Here is a 22,723-nt window from a genome sequence, read left to right on the forward strand (position 1 = left end):
CCTGATATCCTAACCCCTTTGGGAAGTAGCTCAGGTGGAGAGATTTGGTGGATAGAAGCTGTTGGTAATATATTACTTTTACTTTCTAAATGGTGCAATTTCCAAAACAGGTATCTCAAGAAATGCAAGCTCCAATGTATTTTTCAAGCAACACGATTACATCATTGAATTTTTTGATTATGCTACTGTCTTAAAGCCATCTCTCAACTTCACAGCCACTGTAAGTTGGCATATTTATTAATTGTCTAAAGCAGTAAGTTCAGTTTAGTGAAACAGAATGGGAAATAGTACTTTCAATGCTTTTCAAAAAATTTAAGCCCAAGGTAGGTAGATTACTTTTCCCCTTTAGATATATGAGGCACACAGAATTGTTTCCAAATGACCTTTATCTAATTTATTTAAAAAAGTAGTTTCCAAAAAATTTTTCCTCAAAATATATTTAATAAGTAATTCAAGTTAGATTTGAATTGCAACATTGAAGTTTTTATAAATTAATTGAAGGAATTAGATGGTAGTCAAAAAATTTCAATTTCAATTTGATTTTTATAATGACTGATTTTAATCCTAGCAAAGATGTAGCATTAAAAAGTATCAACTAATCTACTCAATTTTTTGAGAGAATACTGAATTAACATTTATTGACTGAGTCAATAAATGGGGCTTACAGACCTAAGAAGGACCCAGTCTCTACCCTGGAGTCACAGTGTTTGTGATGGTGACAAGAAAATATACACATAACTGTAATTCAAGGCAGGATAAATCAGTGTCATGAACACATTCCTGTAGGGATTTAAAACAGGTGTTGGCAAACTTTGTCTGCAAAGGGCTAGATAGTATATATTTTTAGCTTTGAGGGCCATATGGTCTCAGTCACAACTGTGTGACTCTGACGTTGTAGCATGAAAGCGGCCACAGCCCCTTGGTAACCAAGCCAGGGTGGTCACGTTCCAATAAAAACTTCCTTCCAAAGAGACTGGATTTGGCCTCCCTGCCTGTCATAGTCTCTGGCCCCTGCTTTAAAGAAAGGAGGGTCACTTCTTGTTGAATAGATCAAGAGAAGTTTTAGAGTTTCTAGGTTGGTGGCTATGTGGAGATTTGGGGGGGCAGGGATGCGCTCAGAGAGGGTCCTGTCCTGATACCTTGCCCTAAACATCTCTTCCATCTCGCTCAATATCTTTTTACAATAAACCAGTGATCTAGTGAGAAAAAAAAGTTTTAGATAGCTTCTGATTTTAATAATCTTATAATTTAGACAGTTTGAAAAGGTAGTTAAGAAAACCCCCAGGAATCTGCAAATGGTAACTTGCAAATGAATAGAGGGAAACAAAGAGAGTTCCGGGAGGAGGAACTGGCTGTAGGACAGGGATGGGGGTCACTCAGGGATGCTTTATGGAGAAGCAGAAGATTTAGGTTATTTGTTACAAGATCTGCAGCATTTTCAGTGTTGGGAGTGTGGGTGGGGAACGAGATGAGCTGAGACGTCTACACAAGGTGAGAGCTTTGGCTGGCAAGCCAGGGTGCCTTCAGGTGACAGTGACTGGACCGGGGCAGTGACAGCAGAGAGCTTGTGTCCAGGAGAGGTCAGAGAGAAAGCAGGAGGCGAAGCTTGGGGATTGCAGAGGGTCCGCCGTGTCTCACATGCTCTAAGCAGTGAAGATCTTGGGACCTTATGAACGTGGGAGAGGTGTGGCGAAAGCAGCGTTCCAGGGGGACTGGTGGGGTCTGTGTGCAGGAGTGGGGCAGCAGCCCGGGCACGAGGCCAGCAGGAGGCTTGCGCTGCTGACTCTGGGTGGAGAGCATGTAAGAGATGTAAGACTTGGTGTGCGTTGGATTTGGAAGGTGGGAAGAGGGAAGGGAAATTCAGAGATGTTAAGTCTGACGGAATTGTGGGATTAGCAAAAATAGGAAAGGCGAGACGGTTTCTCACCTTTAGATGTACTGAATTTGAGATGACAGGGATGTACAAGTAGAAATTTCCTGCAGGGGGTTGGAGGTGTTGAGTATGAGCTCCAGAGCCAGATCAGGATGGCAGCAGGAGTGCTGAGACCTTTGAGGGTAAATGATAATGAGGTTTTGACAAATTCCCACATTTAGGGAGAGGGAAGGGGGATAAAAAAGGACACCGAGAGGATGTAGGAAGAGGGGTATGCAGTGAAAGAGGTGATTGTGGAGCCGTGGAAGGCAAAGGAGGCATAACAGCCAGACGGGAGGGGAGGCCGCCCAGAGAGACCACTGAACCTGGAAGTTAGGGGGCTGCCGATGATTTTTGAGAGTTCGGTTTCATGGGAACAGCACAGATGGAAACTGGATTCAACTAAACTTGAATCCTTTGCTTCTCTTGTTTACCTGATTTCAAAATGTTTTCTTTTGACAATTAGGTGAAGGTAACCCGTTCTGATGGCAATCAACTGACTCCTGAAGAAAGAAGAAATAATGTAGTCGTGATGGTGACGCAGAGAAACTATACCGAGTACTGGAACAGATGGGATGGTAGAAATCAGGAAATAGGGGCTGTCCAGATCGTAAATCATACTGTCCCCCCAAATGGAATCTTCAAGATTGAATTCCCAATCCTGGATGATTCCAGCGAGCTACAGTTGAAGGTACCATCTGTTTCCCATCATTATGTTACCTCAGCAACCTTAAAATTGTCATCTTGTGGTAGGCACTCAGCCTGTTGGGAGGTCACTTTGGTACACGGGAAGTGGACACATTTTTATTTTAAAAGAATGGGGGAAAGGGTTAAAAAGTGATTTAATGACAGTAGCTGAGAATTAGACTGAATGCTTCCTTGTAAATTCATTTTGAAGAGCAAAGTAAAATAGTGATCCGAAGATATGACGGAGAAGCCCCCAAACTCCCAGTCTAGGTGATTTTCAGTCATTTGAAATGGTGTTTTGGCAGGAGCTGAGATCAAAGGGGAATATGTTTTTTACATTTACACTCCTTTGCTGGACTGAGACCCCCAACCATTCCCGCTCCCTTTCTCGTGGTCACTCAGCCCTGTCAGTGTGGCCTCTGAGTTTTTCTCTCACCAGTGGTAGACTGAGTGAGCTGATATGATTTCTTGCTTATAGTTGAGTTCTGTATTGTGGGGGAAAGGATTCCTTTTCCATTTCCTTCTTTCTTCTCACAGTGTTTCCTGATAATACACCTTTGTTTTGGAAATAAGTTAGGACCGTCCGTACTTTTTTCCTCTTAGATTATGACGATGAAGACCATTTTACACGTTCACAGCTATCACCTTCTTTATAGTATAAGCTGTAAAATGATGAAGATGCAATGTCTGGGGAATGTATTGTTTCCTGTGTGAAGAAAAGTGAAAGTGAATTTGCCTTTCACTGATTGTCCAGCAGGTAACATCCTTTATCAAGGTGTTTCTAAAGATGAAACTTTATGGTTGCCTTTTCTTTTGTTTTAGGCCTCTTTTCTTGATGCTGTGAGTAGCATGGCTGTTCATGATATGTTTAAGTCTCCTAGTAAAACGTACATCCAGCTAAAAACAAGAGATGAAAATATAAAGGTAATGATTACAATCACTTGTTAATTATAATTGGACTGTCTTGCCACTGATATGTATATATTAATTAAAATATTTTTTTTCTAGGTGGGATCACCTTTTGAGTTGGTGCTTAGTGGCAACAAGCAGTTGAAGGAGTTTAGCTATATGGTAATCTCTTACAGAATCTGAATTTATGATCTATTGTAGAATTGTCTGAAATAATGTCTACCTTAATTTGAAACTGAACTTACTGATTTTTAAAATTCAGCCTCACACTTAAAAGAAACTATTATATTTTAATGTATTGTATGTTATACATGCACAATATGTAATATTTACATACGTTCTTACAGAGTTTTCTTTTTTTTCTTTTATAAATTTATTTATTTTTGGCTGCGTTGGGTCTTCGTTGCTGTGCGTGGGCTTTCTCTAGTTGCAGCGAGCTAAGGGCTACACTTCGTTGCGGTGCGTGGGCTTCTCATTGCGGTGGCTTCTCTTGTTGTGGAGCATGGGCTCTAGGTGCGCAGGCTTCAGTAGTTGTGGCACACAGGCTCAGTAGTTGTGGCTCACAGGCTGTAGAGCGCAGGCTCAGTGGTTGTGGCGCACGGGCTTAGTAGCTCCGCAGCATGTGAGATCTTCCCGGACAAGGGCTTGAACCCGTGTCCCCTGGATTGGCAGGCGGATTCTTAACCACTGTGCCACCAGGGAAGTCCCTCTTACAGAGTTTTTTATATCTAAGTTATATATAAATTTACTTTGCAAAATTTTACATTTTTTTCCTTTACCACATGGATTATTATAGGACATTGAATATAGTTCCCTGTGCTATATATAGTAGGACATTGTTGTTTATCCATCCTATATATATATAGTTTGCATCTGCTAATCCCAATTCATCCCTCCTCTACCTTCCCCACTGACAACCACAAGTCTGTTCTCTGTGTCTGTGAGTCTGTTTCTGTTTTGTAGATAAGTTCGTGTCGTATTTTAGATTCCACATATAAGTGATATCACATGGTATTTGAATTTCTCTTTCTGACTTACTTCACTTAGTATATTATCATACTAGGTCCATCCATGTTGCTACAAATCAGCCTCACACCTTTTTAAGCTGTCCTTTTTATATTGAAATCAAACTCTTTTTTTCTTTCTTCACCCATATTTGCATTTCCAGTTTAAGATGAATAATGAAATCTTGCATTATGTTTAAAATTTACAATTCTATGAGATAAGCCACGTATGTTCATTATAGAAAATTATAAAACATAAGGAAAACAAAAACACATAAAAATGCTCCGCATAAATTGTAGTTTTGCTAATCTAGCTCTCTCAGTGGTGCTCTGCAGTCCTTCCACTCAGAAATAGATTCTTGACCATCAGGCTGCTGTTGGCTCAATCACGGTTGCTTTATCTTATCCTTTTCTAATTACCAGCGTGTACTCTCTGTGGTGGTCAGGGAGGTTTACTTTTGTGTGTGTGTGTTCAAAAAGGATTTGAAGTTGCTTTAAGTCAAGAATTTGCATGTATGCTTAAAATTATGATAAACATAGCTGTCATTGAGGTTCTCACTAGCTTTAGCATCAAATAAAACTCATGTACTCTTCTTTTCAGGTAGTGTCCAGGGGACAGTTAGTGGCTGTAGGCAAGCAAAATTCAACAACGTTTTCCTTAACACCAGAAAATTCTTGGGCTCCAAAAGCCTGTATCATTGTGTATTATATTGAAGATGATGGGGAAATTATAAATGATGTTCTGAAAGTTCCTGTTCAGCTTGTTTTTAAAAATAAGGTAAGATTTAAGGTAATGATGTTTAAAAGAAAACTTCATATTAGTAAAGTCTGAGAAATGTAATATTTCTTTAGAAAAGTGTCATGAAACCAAATTGGTTAGAAATTTATATTCATTTCTAGAACTGTGGCTAAACCTCTTCATATTTAATTACTGTGTATCTGTTTTCACCTGTGGAATTATTGGACACTGTGCGTCTTCTTTGTAAGTCATGGTTCTTGGCTTTAAGACTTTAATTCAAATCCAAACTCTTTCAGGATTTCCCAAATGGTGGAGTCAATATTGCTCTGGCATGGAATTCCAATGGCAATATATATGTGGTGTTGCTATTTGTGTGGGAGAGAAGTGAGGGTTGTAGGAGGGAGTGAAGCATCTGCACTGATGTGTGGAAGGAGAGCTGGGCTTTGGTTTATCCATTTCATCAGTCTGGAAACTAACCCAGGACAAATTTACAATGAGCTTGGCTGCTTTGCGTGTGGAGATCTCTGTGGAGTTTTGTCTCCACACACAGCAGTGATTTTTATAACCTAAGGTGTGTAGCTTGTGTAGGAAACACTCCTGGCCCCAACTCTGAGAAGTAACCAGATTGCAAGATTGACAGGTGGAGTTCAATTATCTCATACATATTAAAATGAGCCATTGTTCTCACCAAAGGCTGCTGCCGTCTCAGGACCTCTGAAGCAAAATAATCATTATTATTATTACTATTGTTTTTAATATTTATTTGGTTGCGCCGGGTCTTAGTTGTGGCAGGTGGGCTCCTTGGTTGCAGCTCCAGGGCTCGTTAGTTGTGACTCACTGGCTTCTTAGTTGCAGCACATGGGCTCTTTAGTTGTGGCATGCAAACTCTTAGTTGCAGCATGCATGTGGGGTCTAGTTCCCTGACCAGGGATCGAACCCGCGCCCCCTGCATTGGGAACGCAGAGTCTTATCCACTGCACCACCAGGGAAGTCCCCAATAATCATTATTTTAAAGTAGTGATTTGCAGAATACAGTTCTTCTGGTAGCATTTTCCCCCTGAATTTGTTAAAATTTTAAGAAGTAACAGTTGTCATCCATGCCTTTTTTATAGAGAACTGTTAACTCTAACTTTGACTGTCAAAATATAATACAAACTTCTATTTTCTGTCTTATAAAAAGAATTTTTTAAAAGACAGTGCTGTATTCTGTCAGTTTCAGAGCACAATTTTTGACTTCTAGTGACTCCATTAATTCCCTGAGGAAGGTGAATTTTTTTTTTTAACATCTTTATTGGAGTATAATTGCTTTACAATGGTGTGTTAGTTTCTGCTTTATACCAAAGTGAATCAGTTATACATATACATATGTTCCCATATCTCTTCCCTCTTGCGTCTCCCTCCCTCCCACCCTCCCTATCCCACCCCTCCAGGCGGTCACAAAGCACCAAGCTGATCTCCCTGTGCTATGCGGCTGCTTCCCACTAGCTATCTACCTTACGTTTGGTAGTGTATATATGTCCATGCCTCTCTCTCACTTTGTCACAGCTCACCCTTCCCCCTCCCCATATCCTCAAGTCCATTCTCTAGTAGGTCTGTGTCTTTATTCCTGTCTTACCCCTAGGTTCTTCATGACATTTTTTTCCTTAAATTCCATATATATATGTTAGCATACAGTATTTGTCTGAGAAAGGTGAATTTTAAAGTAGGAGTAAGGCTTAAACATAGAGGCACACATCTCTGAAAGTGAGAGCAGGTTCTAAAAAAAGTTGCTGTGTAAAGGCTTTGAGGAAGCAGACTGTATAAATCACTTCCAAGAAATTTCTTAGATATGAGAGATAAGAAATTAGTTTCAGTTGTGTTTGCAAAGATAAGTCTTCCATTTTTATATGATAATGTTTACCACATTTACTCTGAAAGAAACTGCATATTTGGAAATAAAATATGTTTCAACACAAGAACATTAATGAATCTTCGTTGATGTTCAGTAATGACTGTGGAATAAATGAATGAGATGTGGAAGGGGCAAGAGATGTAGTTTTAGAAATCATCCACAAAGAAGTGCAGGTTGGAGCCAGGGGGTCACTGACGTGCAGAAAAAAGAATGAGAAGTGCAAAGTTTGCATATGATGCAAACTGTGAGTTGCCTTAAACAAGGGCTAAGGAAAGGTATTCTTTCTGTTTAACTTGTTTAAGGTATAAGTGGAGAAGAGTAAACTAGATACAATGGCTCAAGAGGCACGTGAAAGAAAGATGGCATCGGACAAGTTAAACAGGCAAGGAAGACTTTGTTCAAGACATTTGCAATAGGGGAGAGAGACTGAACTCAACTCCACTGAAACAAAAGGCAGGAGGGTTTTTAAGCACTGGTGTGAGTTAATGGAAAAGTACTGGAAGACCCTGGGGGAGGGGTTGGTCAGCGTGATTAGGCCATCTGGTTTGGTAACTGGACTTTATAAGTTAGGCTTCTATTCATCTACAGAGACTGGGAGATCAATCAGGGCTCTTTCTTGATGATTACACTTCAAAAGGATGGCTCCCAGGTCTTTGAGAGAGACATTCCGGCTAGTAAAACTGCCTGGAAGCCGGGAGAAGATTTACATCTCAAAGGGACAGAGAAAACATTAACAATTGCAAATTTTTTAAGAAAAGGGAAATTAGGTGCTTAATGTCAGGAAGAAGCCTGTTTCTAAAGTTCAGGCAAGCTGAGGGGGACATGAAGGCCATCTTGATCAGGTGGTACAGTCACTGGGGCGAGGGATTGTTGAAACAGAGCTGGGCAAGATGAACATTCCTAGTAGGAAGAGGCCTTATAACAAAGCCATTGGGTTCAGCCGGGATGAGAGGATGGTTGCTCTTTAAGAAGTACAGGTAGGACTGTGCTTTGCTGAGTGTAATGACAGAGGAAGTTCAGGCAGCCACGGAGGCACAGAGCATGGGGCCTGACTGGTGTTGGTCTGATGGCCTCGTCCTGGGGAAAGACACCCCTGCCCAGCCCAGCCAGTTCTGGGAGTCCCCGGGGCTCTTACTTGCACACACTCACTTCTGAGTCCAGGAGGCCAGTGTGCAGGCACTGGCAGTTTCTCTCCTCTTTCCTGTCCCCCCTCTTGGATACTGGCCCTCTTCACGTACGCCAGACAGTGTCTTCACTTCAGCACTGGCTGGCGGCTGTGGGGTGGGAGGTGGAGAAAGGGTAGAGAAGTGAAGGAAAACTCTGATTTGTGCCACAGTGAGAGGTTCCATGACTGGCGGACACTGTGGGGCCGAGGTTTCTTTTCACTCCTTTCCCTGGAGAAGGCTCGTGTATGGTTTTAGAATGGTCCCCGGGCCAAGGCACATGTAGAATCTGCTAGATTTTGTCATTGATCTGCTATTGGTAAGACGTAAGAAATGCTTTGAAAAAGTGTAATGTATCAATCCTGTTTTCTCCCTTTCTTAGATACAGCTGTTTTGGAGTAAAGCCAGCGCTGAACCATCTGAGAGAGTCTCTCTTAGGATCACTGTGACGCAGCCAAACTCAATTGTTGGGGTTGTAGCTGTCGACAAAAGTGTGAATCTGATGAATGTCTCAAACGACATTACAATGGAAAATGTGAGTTTAGCTATTTTTTCATTACAAAAATACACATTAAAAGAGAAAAAAAGTGGGGGCTTCCCTGGTGGCGCAGTGGTTGAGAGTCCGCCTGCCGATGCAGGGGACACGGGTTCGTGCCCCGGTCCAGGAAGATCCCACATGCCGCGGAGTGGCTGGGCCCGTGAGCCATGGCCGCTGAGCCTGCGCGTCCGGAGCCTGTGCTCCACAATGGGAGAGGCCACAACAGTGAAAGGCTCGCATACCGCAAAAAAAAAAAGAAACTTTGTGTTACTTCAGGTATCTAAAGGAAATTTCATTAGTTCCTTTTCAAGTATAAGTCAGTAATCAGTAAAGCTTCTGAATGAAAAGGATCTGCATTCCAGTTGTTGATGTTGGAAAGAGGCTATTGTGGTCAAGTGTCTTTGCTGTCTTACATGAGAAATGCCACTTAGAGTCTTCCCTCATTTTCATACTGTATTTTAACTGAAGACTCTTGAGAAAGTACTAGGAGATGGACTTGCACAATTCTGAATGACATTGGAGAGAGCTTTAGGTAATTATGAAGTACTTTCTATTTTGGTTGTACATAGTGGTTATAAATAATTACAGTCCCCATTGAATCAGGAATTTGCAGTATATTGAGGGAGTGGAAAATCATGTTAACCTGCAGAAAACGTACAAACCAAGAAATATATGAACATCTAGTGTTATATAAACTAATCACCTATTCCTTAGTCATTTCATTTTTATTTGTAAGCTCTTTTGTTTTGAATTTCATTTTATTTTTATACAACAGGTCCTTATTAGTTATCTATTTTATACATATTAGTGTATATATGTCAATCCTAATCTCCCAATTCATCCCTCCCTCCCAACCCCCCGCTTTCCCCCCTTGGTGTCCACATGTTTGTTCTCTACATCTGTGTCTCTATTTCTGCCTTGCAAACCGGTTCATCTGTACCATTTTTCTAGATTCCACGTATATGCGTTAATATGTGACATTTGTTTTTCTCCTTCTGACTAACTTAACTCTGTATGACAGTCTCTAGGTCCATCCATGTCTCTACAAATGATCCAATTTTGTTCCTTTTTGTGGCTAATATTCCATTGTATACATGTACCACATCTTCTTTATCCATTCGTCTGTCGATGGGCATTTACGTTGCTTCTGTGACCTGGCTATTATAAATAGTGCTGCAATGAACATTGGGGTGCATGTGTCTTTTTTTTTTAACATCTTTATTGGAGTATAATTTCTTTACAATGTTGTATTAGTTTCTGCTGTATTACAAAGTGAATCAGCTATATGTATACATATGTCCCTATATCTCCTCCCTCTTGCGTCTCCCTCCCAGCATGTGTCTTTTTGAATTACTGTTTTCTCTGGGTATATGCCCAGGAGTGGGATTGCTGGGTCATATGGTAATTCTATTTTCAGTTTATTAGGAACCTCCATACTGTTCTCCATAGTGGCTATATCAATTTACATTCCCACCAACTGTGGGAGGGTTCCCTTTTCTCCACATCCTCTCCAGCATTTGTTGTTTGTAGATTTTCTGATGATGCCCATTCTAACTGGTGTGAGGTGATACCTCATTGTAGTTTTGATTTGCATTCTCTAATGATTAGTGATGTTGAGCAGCTTTTCATGTGCTTCTTGGCCATCTGTATGTCGTCTTCGGAGAATTGTCTATTTAGGTCTTCTGCCCATTTTTTGATTGGGTTGTTTGTTTTTTTAATATGTAGCTACATGAGCTGTTTATATATTTTGGAGATTAATCCTTTGTCCACTGATTCATTTGCAAATATTTTCTCCCATTCTGAGGGTTGTCTTTTCATCTTGTTTATAGTTTCCTTTGCCGTGCAAAATCTTTTAAGTTTCATTAGGTCCCATTTGTTTATTTTATATTTCCGTTACTCTAGGAGGTAGGTCAAAAAAGGTCTTGCTGTGACTTATGTCAAAGAGTGTTCTTCCTATGTTTTCCTCTAAGAGTCTTATAGTGTCTGGTCTTACATTTAGGGCTTTAATCTATTTTGAGTATATTTTTTGTGTATGGTGTCAGGGAGTGCTCTAATTTCATGCTTTTACATGTAGCTGTCCAGTTTTCCCAGCACGACTTATTGAAGAGACTGTCTTTTCTCCATTGTATATCCTTACCTCCTTTGTCATAGATTAGTTGACCATAGGTGCGTGGGTTTACCTCTGGACTTTTCTATGCTGTTCCATTGATCTATATTTCCGTTTTTGTGCCAGTACCATATTGCGTTCATTAGTGTAGCTTTATAGTATATTCTGAACTCAGGGAGTCTGATTCATCCAGCTCCATTTTTTTCCCCTCAAGATTGCTTTGGCTATTTGGGGTCTTTTGTGTCTCCATACAAATTTTAAGATTTTTTGTTCTAGTTCTGCAAAAAATGCCATTGGTAATTTGATAGGGATTGCATTGAATCTGTAGATTGCTTTGGGTAGTATAGTCATTTTCACAACATTTATTCTTCCAGTCCAGCAACATGGTGTATCTCTCCATCTGTTTGTGTCATCTTTGATTTCTTTCATCAGTGTCTTATGGTTTTCTGAGTACAGGTCTTTTACCTCCTCAGGTAGGTTTATTTCTAGGTATTTTATTCTTTTTGTTGCAATGGTGAATGGGATTGTTTCCTTAATTTCTCTTTCTGATCTTTCGTTTTTAGTGTATAGGAATGCAAGAGATTTCTGTGCATTAATTTTGTATGCTGCAACTTTACCACATTCATTGATAGGCTCTAGTAGTTTTCTGGTGGCATCTTTAGGATTCTCTATGTATAGTATCATGTCATCTGCAAACAGGGACAGTTTTACTTCTTCTTTTCCAGTTTGGATTCCTTTTATTTCTTTTTCTTCTCTGATTGCCGTGGCTAGGACTTCCAAAACTATGTTGAGTAATAGTGGTGAGAGTGGACATCCTTGTCTTGTTCCTGATCTTAGATGAAATGCTTTCAGTTCTTCACCATTGAGAATGATGTTTGCTGTGGGTCTGTCATATATGGGCTTTATTATGTTGAGGTAGCTTCCCTCTTTGCCCACTTCCTGGAGAGTTTTTATCATAAATGGGTGTTGAATTTTGTTAAAAGCTTTTCTGCATCTATTGAGATGATCATATGGTTTTTATTTTTCAATTTGTTAATTGAAATGGTGTATCACATTGATTGATTGGCATATATGGAAGAATCCTTGCATCCCTGGGAAAAATCCCACTTGATCATGATGTATGATCCTTTTAATGTGTTGTTGGATTCTGTTTCCTAGTATTTTGTTGAGGATTTTTGCATCTATATTCATCAGCAATATTGGTCTGTAATTTTCTTTTTTTGTGGTATCTTTGTCTGGTTTAGTATCAAGGTGATGGTGGCCTCGTAGAATGAGTTTGGGAGTGTTCCTTCCTCTGCAATTTTTTTTCTTCTGTTTTTTTCCTCTGCAAGTTTTTGGAAGAGTTTGAGAAAGATGGGTGTTAGCTCTTCTCTAAATGTTTGATAGAATTCACCTGTGAAGCCATCTGGTCCTGGACTTTTGTTTGCTGGAAGATTTTTAATCACAGTGTCAATTTCATTACTTGTGATTGGTCTGTTCATATTTTCTATTTCTTCCTGGCTCAGTCTTGGAAGGTTATACCTTTCTAAGAATTTGTCCATTTCTTCCAGGTTGTCCATTTTATTGGCATAGAGTTGCTTGTAGTCGTCTCTTATGATGCTTTGTATTTCTGTGGTGTCTGTTGTAACTTCTCCTTTTTCATTTCTGATTTTTTGATTTGAATCCTCTCCCTCTTTTTCTGATGAGTCTGGCTAAAGGTTTATATATTTTGTTTATCTTCTCAAAGAACAATCTTTTAGTGTTATTGATCTTTGCTATTGTTTTCTTTGTTTCTATTTCACTTATTTCTGCTCTGATCTTTATGATTTCTTTCCTTCTACTAAATTTGGGTTTTGTTTGTTCTTCTTTCTCTAGTTCCTTTAGGTGTAAGGTTAGATTGTTTATTGGAGATTTTTCTTGTTTCTTGAGGTAGGATTGTATTGCTGTAATCTTCCCTTTTAGAACTGCTTTTGCTGCCTCCCATAGCTTTTGGACCATAGTGTTTTCATTGTTATTTGTTTCTAGGTATTTTTTAATTTCCTCTTTGATTTCTTCAGTGATCTCTTGCTTATTTAGTTACGTATTGTTTAGCTTTCATGTGTTTGTGTTTTTTACATTTTTTTCCCTGTAATTTATTTCTAATCTCATAGCGTTGTGGTTGGAAAAGATGCTTTATATGATTTCAATTTTCTTAAATTTACTGAGGCTTGATTTGTGACCCAAGGTGTGATCTATCCTGGAGAATGTTCTGTGTGCACTTGAGAAGAAAGTGTAATCTGCTGTTTTCAGATTGAATGTCCTATAAATATCAACTAAATCTATCTGGTCTGTTGTGTCATTTAGAGCTTGTGTTTCCTTATTAATTTTCTGTCTAGATGATCTGTCCATTGGTGTAAGTGAGGTGTTAAAATCCCCCAGTATTACTATGTTACTGTTGATTTCCTCTTTTATAGCTGTTAGCATTTGCCTTATGTATTGAGGTGTTCCTATGTTGGGTGTATATATATTTATAATTGTTATATCTTCTTCTTGGATTGATCCCTTGATCATTATGTAGTGTCCTTCCTTGTCTCTTGTAACATTCTTTATTTTAAAGTCTATTTTGTCTGGTATGAGTATTGGTACTCCAGCTTTCTTGTGATTTCCATTTGCATGGAATATCTTTTTCCATCCCCTCACTTTCAGTCTGTATTTGTCCCTAGGTTTGAAGTGGGTCTCTTGTAGACAGCATATATAAGGGTCTTGTTTTTGTATCCATTTAGGAGCCTGTGTCTTTTGGCTGGAACATGTAATCCATTCACATTTAAGGTAATTATTGATATGTATGTTCCTATTACCGTTTTCTTAATTGTTTTGGGTTTGTTTTTGTAGGTCCTTTCCTTCTCTTGTGTTTCCCACATAGAGAAGTTCCTTAAGCATTTGTTGTTCCTTTAGCATTTTTTGAGCTGGTTTGGTGGTGCTGAATTCTCTTAGCTTTTGCTTGTCTGTAAAGCTTTTGATTTCTCTGTTGAATCTGAATGAGATCTTTGCTGGGTAGAGTAGTCTTGGTTGTAGGTTCTTCCCTTTCATCACTTTAAATATATCATGCCACGCCCTTCTGGCTTGTAGAGTTTCTGTGGAGAAATCGGCTGTTAACCTTATGGGAGTTCTCTTGTATGTTATTTGTCATTTTTCCCTTGTTGCTTTTAATAACTTTTCTTTGTCTTTGATTTTTGTCAGTTTGATTACCCTGTGTCTTGGCATGTTTCTTCTTAGGTTTACCCTGCCTGGGACTCTCTGTGCTTCCTGGACTTGGGTGACTACTTCCTTTCCCATGTTAGGGAAGTTTTTGACTATAATCTCTTCAGATATTTTCTTGGGTCCTTTCTCTCTCTATTCTCCTTCTGGGACCCATATAATGCAAATGTTGGTGCGTCTAATGTTGTCTCTTAGTCTGTCTTCATTTCTTTTCATTCTTTTTCTTTATTCTGTTCTGCTCCAGTGATTTCCACCATTCTGTCTTCCAGGTCACTTATCCGTTCTTCTGCCGCAGTTATTCTGCTATTGATTCCTTCTAGTGCATTTTTCAATTCAGTTATTGTATTGTTCATCTCTGTTTGTTTGTTCTTTAATTCTTCTAGGTGTTTGTTCTTTAATTCTTCTAGGTCTTTGTTAAACATTTCTTGCATCTTCTCAGTTTTTGCCTCCATTCTTTTTCTGAGATCCTGGATCATCTTCACTATCATTATTCTGAATTCTTTCTGGAAGGTTGCCTATCTCCACTTCATTTTGTTGTTTTTCTGGGGTTTTATCTTGTTCCTTCATCTGGTACACTGTCCTCTTTCTTTTCATTTTGTCTGTCTTTCTGTGAATATCGTTTTCATTCCACAGGCTGCAGGACTGTAGTTCCTCCTGACAGGCTGCAAGATTGTAGTTATTCTTGCTTCTGCTGTCTGCTGTCTGGTGGATGAGGCTATCTAAGAGGGTTGTGCAGGTTTCCTGATGGGAGCATCTGGTGGTAGCTAGAGCTTGGTGTTGCTCTGTTGGGCAGAGCTCAATAAAACTTTAACCTGCTTGTCTGCTGATGGGTGGGGCTGAGTTTCCTCACCATTGGTTGTTTGGTCTGGGTGACCCAGCACTGGAGGCTACAGGCTCTTTGGTGGGGTTAATGGTGGACTCTGGGAGGACTCTTGCCAAGGAGTACTTCCCAGAACTTCTGCTGCCAGTGTCCTTGTCCCAGCGGTGAGCCACAGCCATCCCCCGCCTTTGCAGGAGACCCTCCAACGTTTGCAGGTAGGTCTCATTCAGTCTCCTATGGGGTCACTGTTCCTTCCCCCTGGGTCCTGATGTGCACACTACTTTGTGTGTGCCCTCCAAGAGTGGAGTCTCTGTTTCCCCCAGTCCTGTTGAATTCCTGCAATCAAATCCTGCTAGCCTTCAAAGTCTGACTCTCTGGGAATTCCTCCTCCCAGTGCTGGATCCCCAGGTTGCGAAGCCCAATGTGTGGCTCAGAACCTTCACTCCAGTGGGTGGACTTCTGTGATATAACTGTTCTCCAGTTTGTGAGTCACCCACCCAGCAGTTATGGGATTTGATTTTATTTTGATTGTGCCCCTCCTACCATCTCATTGTGGCTTCTCCTTTGTCTTTGGATGTGGGGTATCTTTCTTGGTGAGTTCCAGTGTCTTCCTGTCAATGATTGTTCAGCAGTTACTTGTGATTCTGGTGCTCTCACAAGAGGGGGTGAGCGCACGTCTTTCTACTCTGCCATTTTTAACCAATCTCTGTAAGCTCTTTATATGTACTTGTCAGTGAAATCTAGACTGTATAACCCACATCCACTGATTGATTAACTACAGTGATTAACAACACGTCAGAAAGAAAGATATATATGTATAGGTTAATTTGGTCATCTTGTTGTAAAATCAATCCATTTGAGAAAAATTATACATTTTTCTTCAGTCTATGGAGCAAATTTTTCTCATTCCTTTTTTAAATAAACTCCTTTAAAAGCAATTGGTCACTTTTTTTCTCTTGCCTTCACTTAAATTCACATTATATTCTAAAAAGTCTGTAGCATTTTGCATTTGATTTAAGTGAATATAGCATCCTTCATTTTACAGCTTGCTAAATATCTTAATAAATATATTATTTCATTTTTCCTTCCATATATATGTGTACACACACAAATACACACACACACACGCTCTCTTTGTCTCTGTCTCTATATCTCGCTGTACGTTTACATTAAATTTTGTCAGATATTAAGATTGCTATCCCAGCTTTCTTTTGATTCAAATATACTTGGCTGGTATATTTTTCCATCTTTTTATTTTCAACCTTTTGTAAGTTTTTGTTTTACCTATATCTTGTAGATAGCATATTATTATATTTTGCTTTTTTTTTAAATCTAATCTGATAGTGTCTTTTAATAAGCTTATTTAACCCATTTACAAATTAGTCCTTGCTCTAATTAAGACTTATTTCTGCTTTTTTATTTCATATTTTAAAATTTAGACTACTTCCTTTTTTGTTTCTTTTTATTCTTTCTGTGGTTTTGGAAGTTACACATTCTATTTTTATTTCCATGATAGATGCCCTTAACTCATGAATTGTGCTTATATTTATTTATCCTTATTGATTTCTTAAGATTATCAATATTTGTATCTTCATCTGAGAAGGCAAGCATTTTAGTGTGCTCTCATATTCTTATGCATTCTTTTTGTGTCTCCCTGACTGCACCTCCTTCCCCAACCCTGGCCAGATCATGTTGCTGTTGTACAGAATTTTTGCCCTTTCAATATATACTCTCCCTTATTTTATTTATTTATTTTTTTTGCTGTACGCAGGCCTCTCACTGTTGTGGCCTCTCCCGTTGTGGAGCACAGGCTCCGGACGCGCAGGCTCAGCGGCCATGGCTCACGGGCCCAGCCGCTCCGCGGCATGTGGGATCTTCCCGGACCGGGGCATGAACCCGTGTCCCCTGCATCGGCAGGCGGACTCCCAACCACTGTGCCACCAGGGAGGCCCCTCTCTTAGCTTTTTGTTTTATGTTTTTTGTCTCTTTTGTCTTTTATTTATTTCTTTGGGAGAGTTCCTCAATTGACTCTTTCTGCTCACTGATTATTCATCAGCTGTATCTATCCTACTTTGATGGATATCCTACTTTTATATCAGCTGTTATACTTTTAATGTGTATTATTTTCATTTGGTTCTTATATTTTTTCTTGTTTTATATTGCTAATATTTTATCTTACCTATATTTACTATGTTTATTTTAAACTCTTGAGCTGACTTTTCAGTATTCTGCTTCACACGTTGTATGTTGTCCAGATGTATGTCTTTTACGGAAATTATACTCGTTGGATGGCTAGCTGGTTTGGCTGCTACTCTGATAATGTCTGTTGGGGAAGGCTGAACACCAGGTTCCAATCTGTGTATGTCTTGTGAATTTAGAGAGAGGCGAGAGGTTGAGCTTCAGGGACTCGAGAACTACTCTTGATCCTCCCAGTGGGCTGTCCCCTTCCACTCAGCGGTTCACTTTTAAGCTCTTAGGGAAAAGCAGCCCAGGAAGCCGCGGTCCCCCGAGGTGATGACCCCAGCCCTGAGGGTTTGGAGGAGTAGAGGAGGAAGAGTGAGTGCTTGAAGGCCAGGGGTCTGTTCACGTTTCCTCACCCTCTCACACCGGAAGGGCAGAGGTGCTCACCTGGTATTATCCTGGCCACACTGCCTGCCTGCTGGCTGCTGGTTTTGGCGGTGAAATTGCAAGGAATGATTGTCCTGAGGCTACCTTCTGAAGAGAAGCACGAGCAGAATTTAAAAACCTCCCTCCAACCGTTGTCTGACTGCTATTTTTAGCAGCTTTCTGCCATCTGCTTCCTCCAGCGCTCCAAAGCGAGATACCCTTCCCTCTTCTGCGGGCTTTCTTGTTCTACTCGTCCAAGTTTCTTGCTTGCTTTTATTGTTTCTCCAGAGTTGGCTCTGGTGGAGGGAGTCAAGAGCCTATGATAATAGACTGTTTTGGTTTCTTTCATTCTTGTTAAGTTTATAGGTGATGCCCAGAGACTCTTGAATGCCTTGGAATAATTTAAGTGTCCTAGATCTTCCAGGACTAATTTTCAGATACCAGACTTCCCTTGCTGCAGCTTTGACAGTGCCTTTCACTGAGCCAGTGAGAAAAGGAGGACTTCTTTATGCAAGAGATGCTTCTTCCTAGATAATTCCATTGATTTGCACCTGAATCTCAGCAGGACACCTTGCACATATTGGTGTTCTGTGGCAGAGTTGGAGTTATGGAACGAAAACCTTTTCTCTCCATCCTATCTGGCTCTGGCTCCCTTGTCTATAGTTGAGCTAACTATATTGGCTAGCTTGTTGAGATATTATGAAATTTTCTGTTTTCTCATTCCGTTGTTTTCTACTTGGTACCTGTTCTAGCACCATGTTTACTTAACATGGATGGAGCAGTGGTGTTGTTGGTATAGCAGAAGCAGTGGTTTGGGTGTTTAATTTTAAACTTGGTGTGTTTTTAAACTTACACTTAGAACCTTTAGTGATTTTCCCCCTGTCTTTGTCTTAGTCTGTCAGTCTTCATGCTAATGTAAATAAGGGAAATGTATCAAAATAGTTACCAAAAAGCGTATAATATCTTAACTTTTTTTTACCATAGTAAAATATATATAACATAAAATTTGCCTCTTTAACCATTTTCAGAAGTACCGTTCAGTGGCATTAATTACATTCATAATATTGTACAACCATCATAACTATTTCCAAAACTTTCATCACTCTAAACAGAGACTCTGTGACCGTGAAGCAATAACTTTCCATTACCCCCTTCCATTAGCAACCCTGGTAACCTCTAATCTACTTCTGATTTTCTGAATTTGCTTATTCTAGATATTTCATATAAGTGGAATCACACAATATTTGTCCTTTTGTGTTTGCCTTGTTTCACTGAGCACAGTGTGTTCAAGGTGCATCCATGTTGTAGCATGTATCAGAACTTTATTTCTTCTTATGGCTGAATAATATTCCATTGTGTATATATGCCACATTTTGTTTATTCTTCTATTGATGATGCTTAGGTTGTTTCTACCTTTTGGCTATTGTAACGAATGCTGCAATGGACACTGGTGTACAGATATCTCTTTGAGTCCCTGTTTTCAGTTCTTTTGGGTATATATGTAGGATTGGAATTGCTGGGTCATATTCTAATTCTGTGTTTATATGTACCAATTTTACTCACTCTTTTAGCCTATTTTACTCACTCTTGCTAGCAATGAGTACTGTTCTTAAAAAGTAGCATTGCTAATCAGATACATGCAAATATCTCGTTATTGAAGAACTATCTCATTGATGTAATTTGCATCACTTTGATTATCAATAAGGTTGAATATTTTTCTGCTTATTCATAATTTGCGTTTCCTCTTTTGTGAGTTGTCTCTTTGAGTTATTTTAAAGAATTTAGGTAACTGACTTTTTTAAAAAAATAAATTTATTTATTTATTTTTGGGTGCATTGGGTCTTCATTGCTGTGTGCGGGGTTTCTCTAGTTGCAGCGAGCGGGGGCTACATTTCGTTGTGGTATGTGGACTTCTCATTGCGGTGGCTTCTCTTGTGGTGGAGCACGGGCTCTAGGTGCGCCGGCTTCAGTAGTTGTGGCATGCAGGCTCAGTAGTTGTGGCTCGTGGGCTCTAGAGTGCAGGCTCAGTAGCTGTGGCACACTGGCTTAGGTGCTCCATGGCATGTGGGATCTTCCTGGACCAAGGCTCGAACCTGTGTCCCCTGCATTGGCAGGCGGATTCTTAACCACTGTGCCACTAGGGAAGTCCCTAACTGACATTTTTTTAGAACTTATGTTAGCTATCCAATTGAACCCATTTATCTTTGTCAAAAGTATGAGTCATTTTTAATGCTGATCTCTACGTGTTGGTCTTGTCAACAAGCCCACACTTCTTAGGCATTCTGGATTGCTGAACAGAATAAAAATAAGTTTAAAAAAGAAGTGTAATTTTGGCTGTTTGAATTATGAACATGGCATTTACATATTCATTATTCCTCCATTTGTGTCATTTTCAAATTTGATAAGCATATGGGCTGTCTCTTACCTAAGGTATATATCAGACCCGTTGAGAGGGCAGAACACGTTGATACGAATGCATTCATTCCGTATATTTTATCTTTCCTTAGGTGGTCCATGAACTGGAACTTTATAACACAGGATATTATTTAGGCATGTTCATGAATTCTTTTGCAGTCTTTCAGGTATGTTTAGTTTGCTATAATTTGAAAAGATATTAATATATTTTACTGCTGCAAAGTTAATTTCAGAATTAATTATCTAAATTTTGAAATGTTAGCCTCTTATTACATTTATTTAATTTAACCTTTTATTAAGTGTGTTATATAAGTGTAATTTGAAATGGAAAGATAGTCACCCTTCTAGTTTTAAAAGCAAATGAATAAATTCACCATTAGAGAAATAATGGAATTTGTCATTATAATTTCTTTCTTTTATATCACTTTCCTTGACCTGGAAATGTCTGTTTCTTCATGTGAGAGAGAGTGTGTGTGTGTGTGTGTGTGTGTGTGTGTGTTTATATGTCTGTGTCTGGGTATGAGAGAGAGAATGTATACTCATGTATGTACCTAAACTCTCAAAAATGAGCAGGAGTTAAAAAAAAAAGGGAACTACTTTCACATGCTACACAAAAACAAATGAGCAAGGGTGAGTTAGGAGTATGGGAGTCTGACAATTTAGAGGACATTTAAACTTTTATTTTAAAAGAAAATTAAAATTATTCTTTCTAGGAGTGTGGCCTCTGGGTGTTGACAGATGCAAACCTTGTGAAGGATTTCATTGATGTTTGTAAGTGAAATCTGACAAAGTGCTTTTAAAGTAATTAAGTCTTTCATCTCAAGTGTTTATAGTTACTTATGTAAGTATGACTACTTTCTGGCTGAACATGAATATTGTAATTTTCATTTTCTGTTCTCTTATCCTACAGTGTTTGCAGTTTAATGTACTTGAAAGTACATCTGGACCATGACATGGAGTGTTTTTCACCTCCTGTCTAGATATTTGTAATGAATGCTTTCCATTTGCTCTCTGTAATTTTTTGACATGGTTATATTTTTGGACATATTGGAAGATCTTATGCCTCCAATTTGTGTTGTAAACTGTGGTGTTATTTTGGAATCAGTTAAAAGGGGCAATGTATTTTTGAAACATTTTTGTTCTCTACCTTTTTATTGTTCACCTAGAAAATAGCCCAGATGTCATAAAGTGTGCTGTCAACACACACACACACACACACACGCACGCACGCACGCACGCACTTGTCTCCTCAATCTGAGTTCTTTGCGGGCAGTCACATCTGTACATCCTAGTTCCCTGGATTGCTAAATAGAGTTGACCACCCAACTAATTAAAAGAAGTGTGCTTTTAGGAAGGAGTCGTAAAACATTTTGACTGAAGGAAATGTGTAAATGAGGATGATTAATTCTAGAAGTTGTTCTCTTTTCTTTCAGGTAAAATCATACGAAATCATCTTGAAAGGCCACAGAACTATCATAGTCTCTATCCATGAATTCCCCGTTCCTGTCACATGTTCCCAGTTAGTCCACACTAAGCCCCAGGCTCTCCAGCTTGGGGTTGTTGATTGACACCACAGGACACCTGACCCTCTGTTCTGAAGTTATGAGAATAATTTTATAGTCTTAAAGATTTTATGAAATCATTATGATCTCTATGTATTAAAGACACGTGGCACATTTAGCTTTCTTCATATAATCATCTACCCTAGGCGGCCTTCCAGACCAATCTGTGCTTTTCCATTCTCTCTCTGGCACTCTCACCTTTTACCCATCTTTGTTGATGTTTACTTATCGAATCCTGGTGCACACTGTAATACTCATTCTATTGTTAGTAATACTTATTGTAATCTTTACCTTTTCTGAGACCCTTCTACCTTTTCACTGTAACAGAAGAAGCCTGATACTCTTACCAGCATATTATGTTGCTAGAAACCTTCAAGTGATTGAATTCTTCCCTAGTCCCTTGTCCTTGCATGACACCTTTCCCATTAAACTCAACTCTGGAACACCCTGACTGTTTACCTTACCCCTGTTTCTGCACCCTGATGCCCCCAAAATAACCTTAACTTTGATGTGTCCCAAAGCATCACTTTTCCCTAATATGATTTGGCTGATATATGAGCTCTTGAGTTGATATGATTCCACATCTCTGTTAATGAAATTATCATCTACCCATATGTCTGCATCAGAAACCTGGAAATCATCTTTAATTCTTTCCTCTCTCTGTCGGATGTGGAACAGCAGAGTGGTTAAGAAAGGAACTTGCCATGAAATACTTCTGACTTTGAATTCTGGCTTTATGATCCTGAGAAAATTCATTAAGGTCCCTAAGCCTCAGGTTTCTCCCTGAATTAGAGGAATAATAATATTACCTATATTACAGGGCTGCTAGGAGGGTACCTCCAAAAGGATGTAAGATGCGTGGCACGTGTTTGGCACTCACAGGTCTGCAATTACCTATTGTCTTATCCCTCAGATCCAGTTTGTTCATTCATTATTCAGTAGATGATATTAATTGCATGCCTGACGTGTAGGAGGCAATGGAGATTCCAGCTTGGTCTAGTGGGGCAAGCCAGCACACAGAGGAGTATGCTGAGGTACAGCCTGCCCGCGGGTGCACACAGAGGCCATCCAGCTGAGAGGCAGAGCAGGGTCGTTTCTCAAGGCTGTCCTTCCTCTCCTCTCGCTCATCAGCATGCCTCCTTGGGTGCCGCGG

The 22,723-nt window shown here is 39.5% G+C and overlaps 1 protein-coding gene across 4 annotated transcripts in view; it reads left to right on the top strand.

Annotated features, from left to right (window-relative positions):
- Nucleotides 1-22,723, top strand: part of CD109 (CD109 molecule) — a 150,670-nt gene that overhangs the window by 87,450 nt on the left and 40,497 nt on the right. For all 4 annotated transcript variants that reach the window (XM_079939828.1, XM_079939829.1, XM_079939827.1 and 1 more), the window contains 8 exons: nucleotides 111-220; nucleotides 2,379-2,603; nucleotides 3,422-3,523; nucleotides 3,608-3,670; nucleotides 5,114-5,290; nucleotides 8,688-8,840; nucleotides 20,101-20,175; nucleotides 20,722-20,779. In XM_079939828.1, the coding sequence (XP_079795954.1) occupies nucleotides 111-220; nucleotides 2,379-2,603; nucleotides 3,422-3,523; nucleotides 3,608-3,670; nucleotides 5,114-5,290; nucleotides 8,688-8,840; nucleotides 20,101-20,175; nucleotides 20,722-20,779 (963 nt within the window). The remainder of the gene's footprint in view (nucleotides 1-110; nucleotides 221-2,378; nucleotides 2,604-3,421; nucleotides 3,524-3,607; nucleotides 3,671-5,113; nucleotides 5,291-8,687; nucleotides 8,841-20,100; nucleotides 20,176-20,721; nucleotides 20,780-22,723) is intronic.

Source organism: Stenella coeruleoalba, assembly GCF_951394435.1.
Source record: "Stenella coeruleoalba genome assembly, chromosome: 12".
Lineage (NCBI taxonomy): Eukaryota > Metazoa > Chordata > Mammalia > Artiodactyla > Delphinidae > Stenella > Stenella coeruleoalba.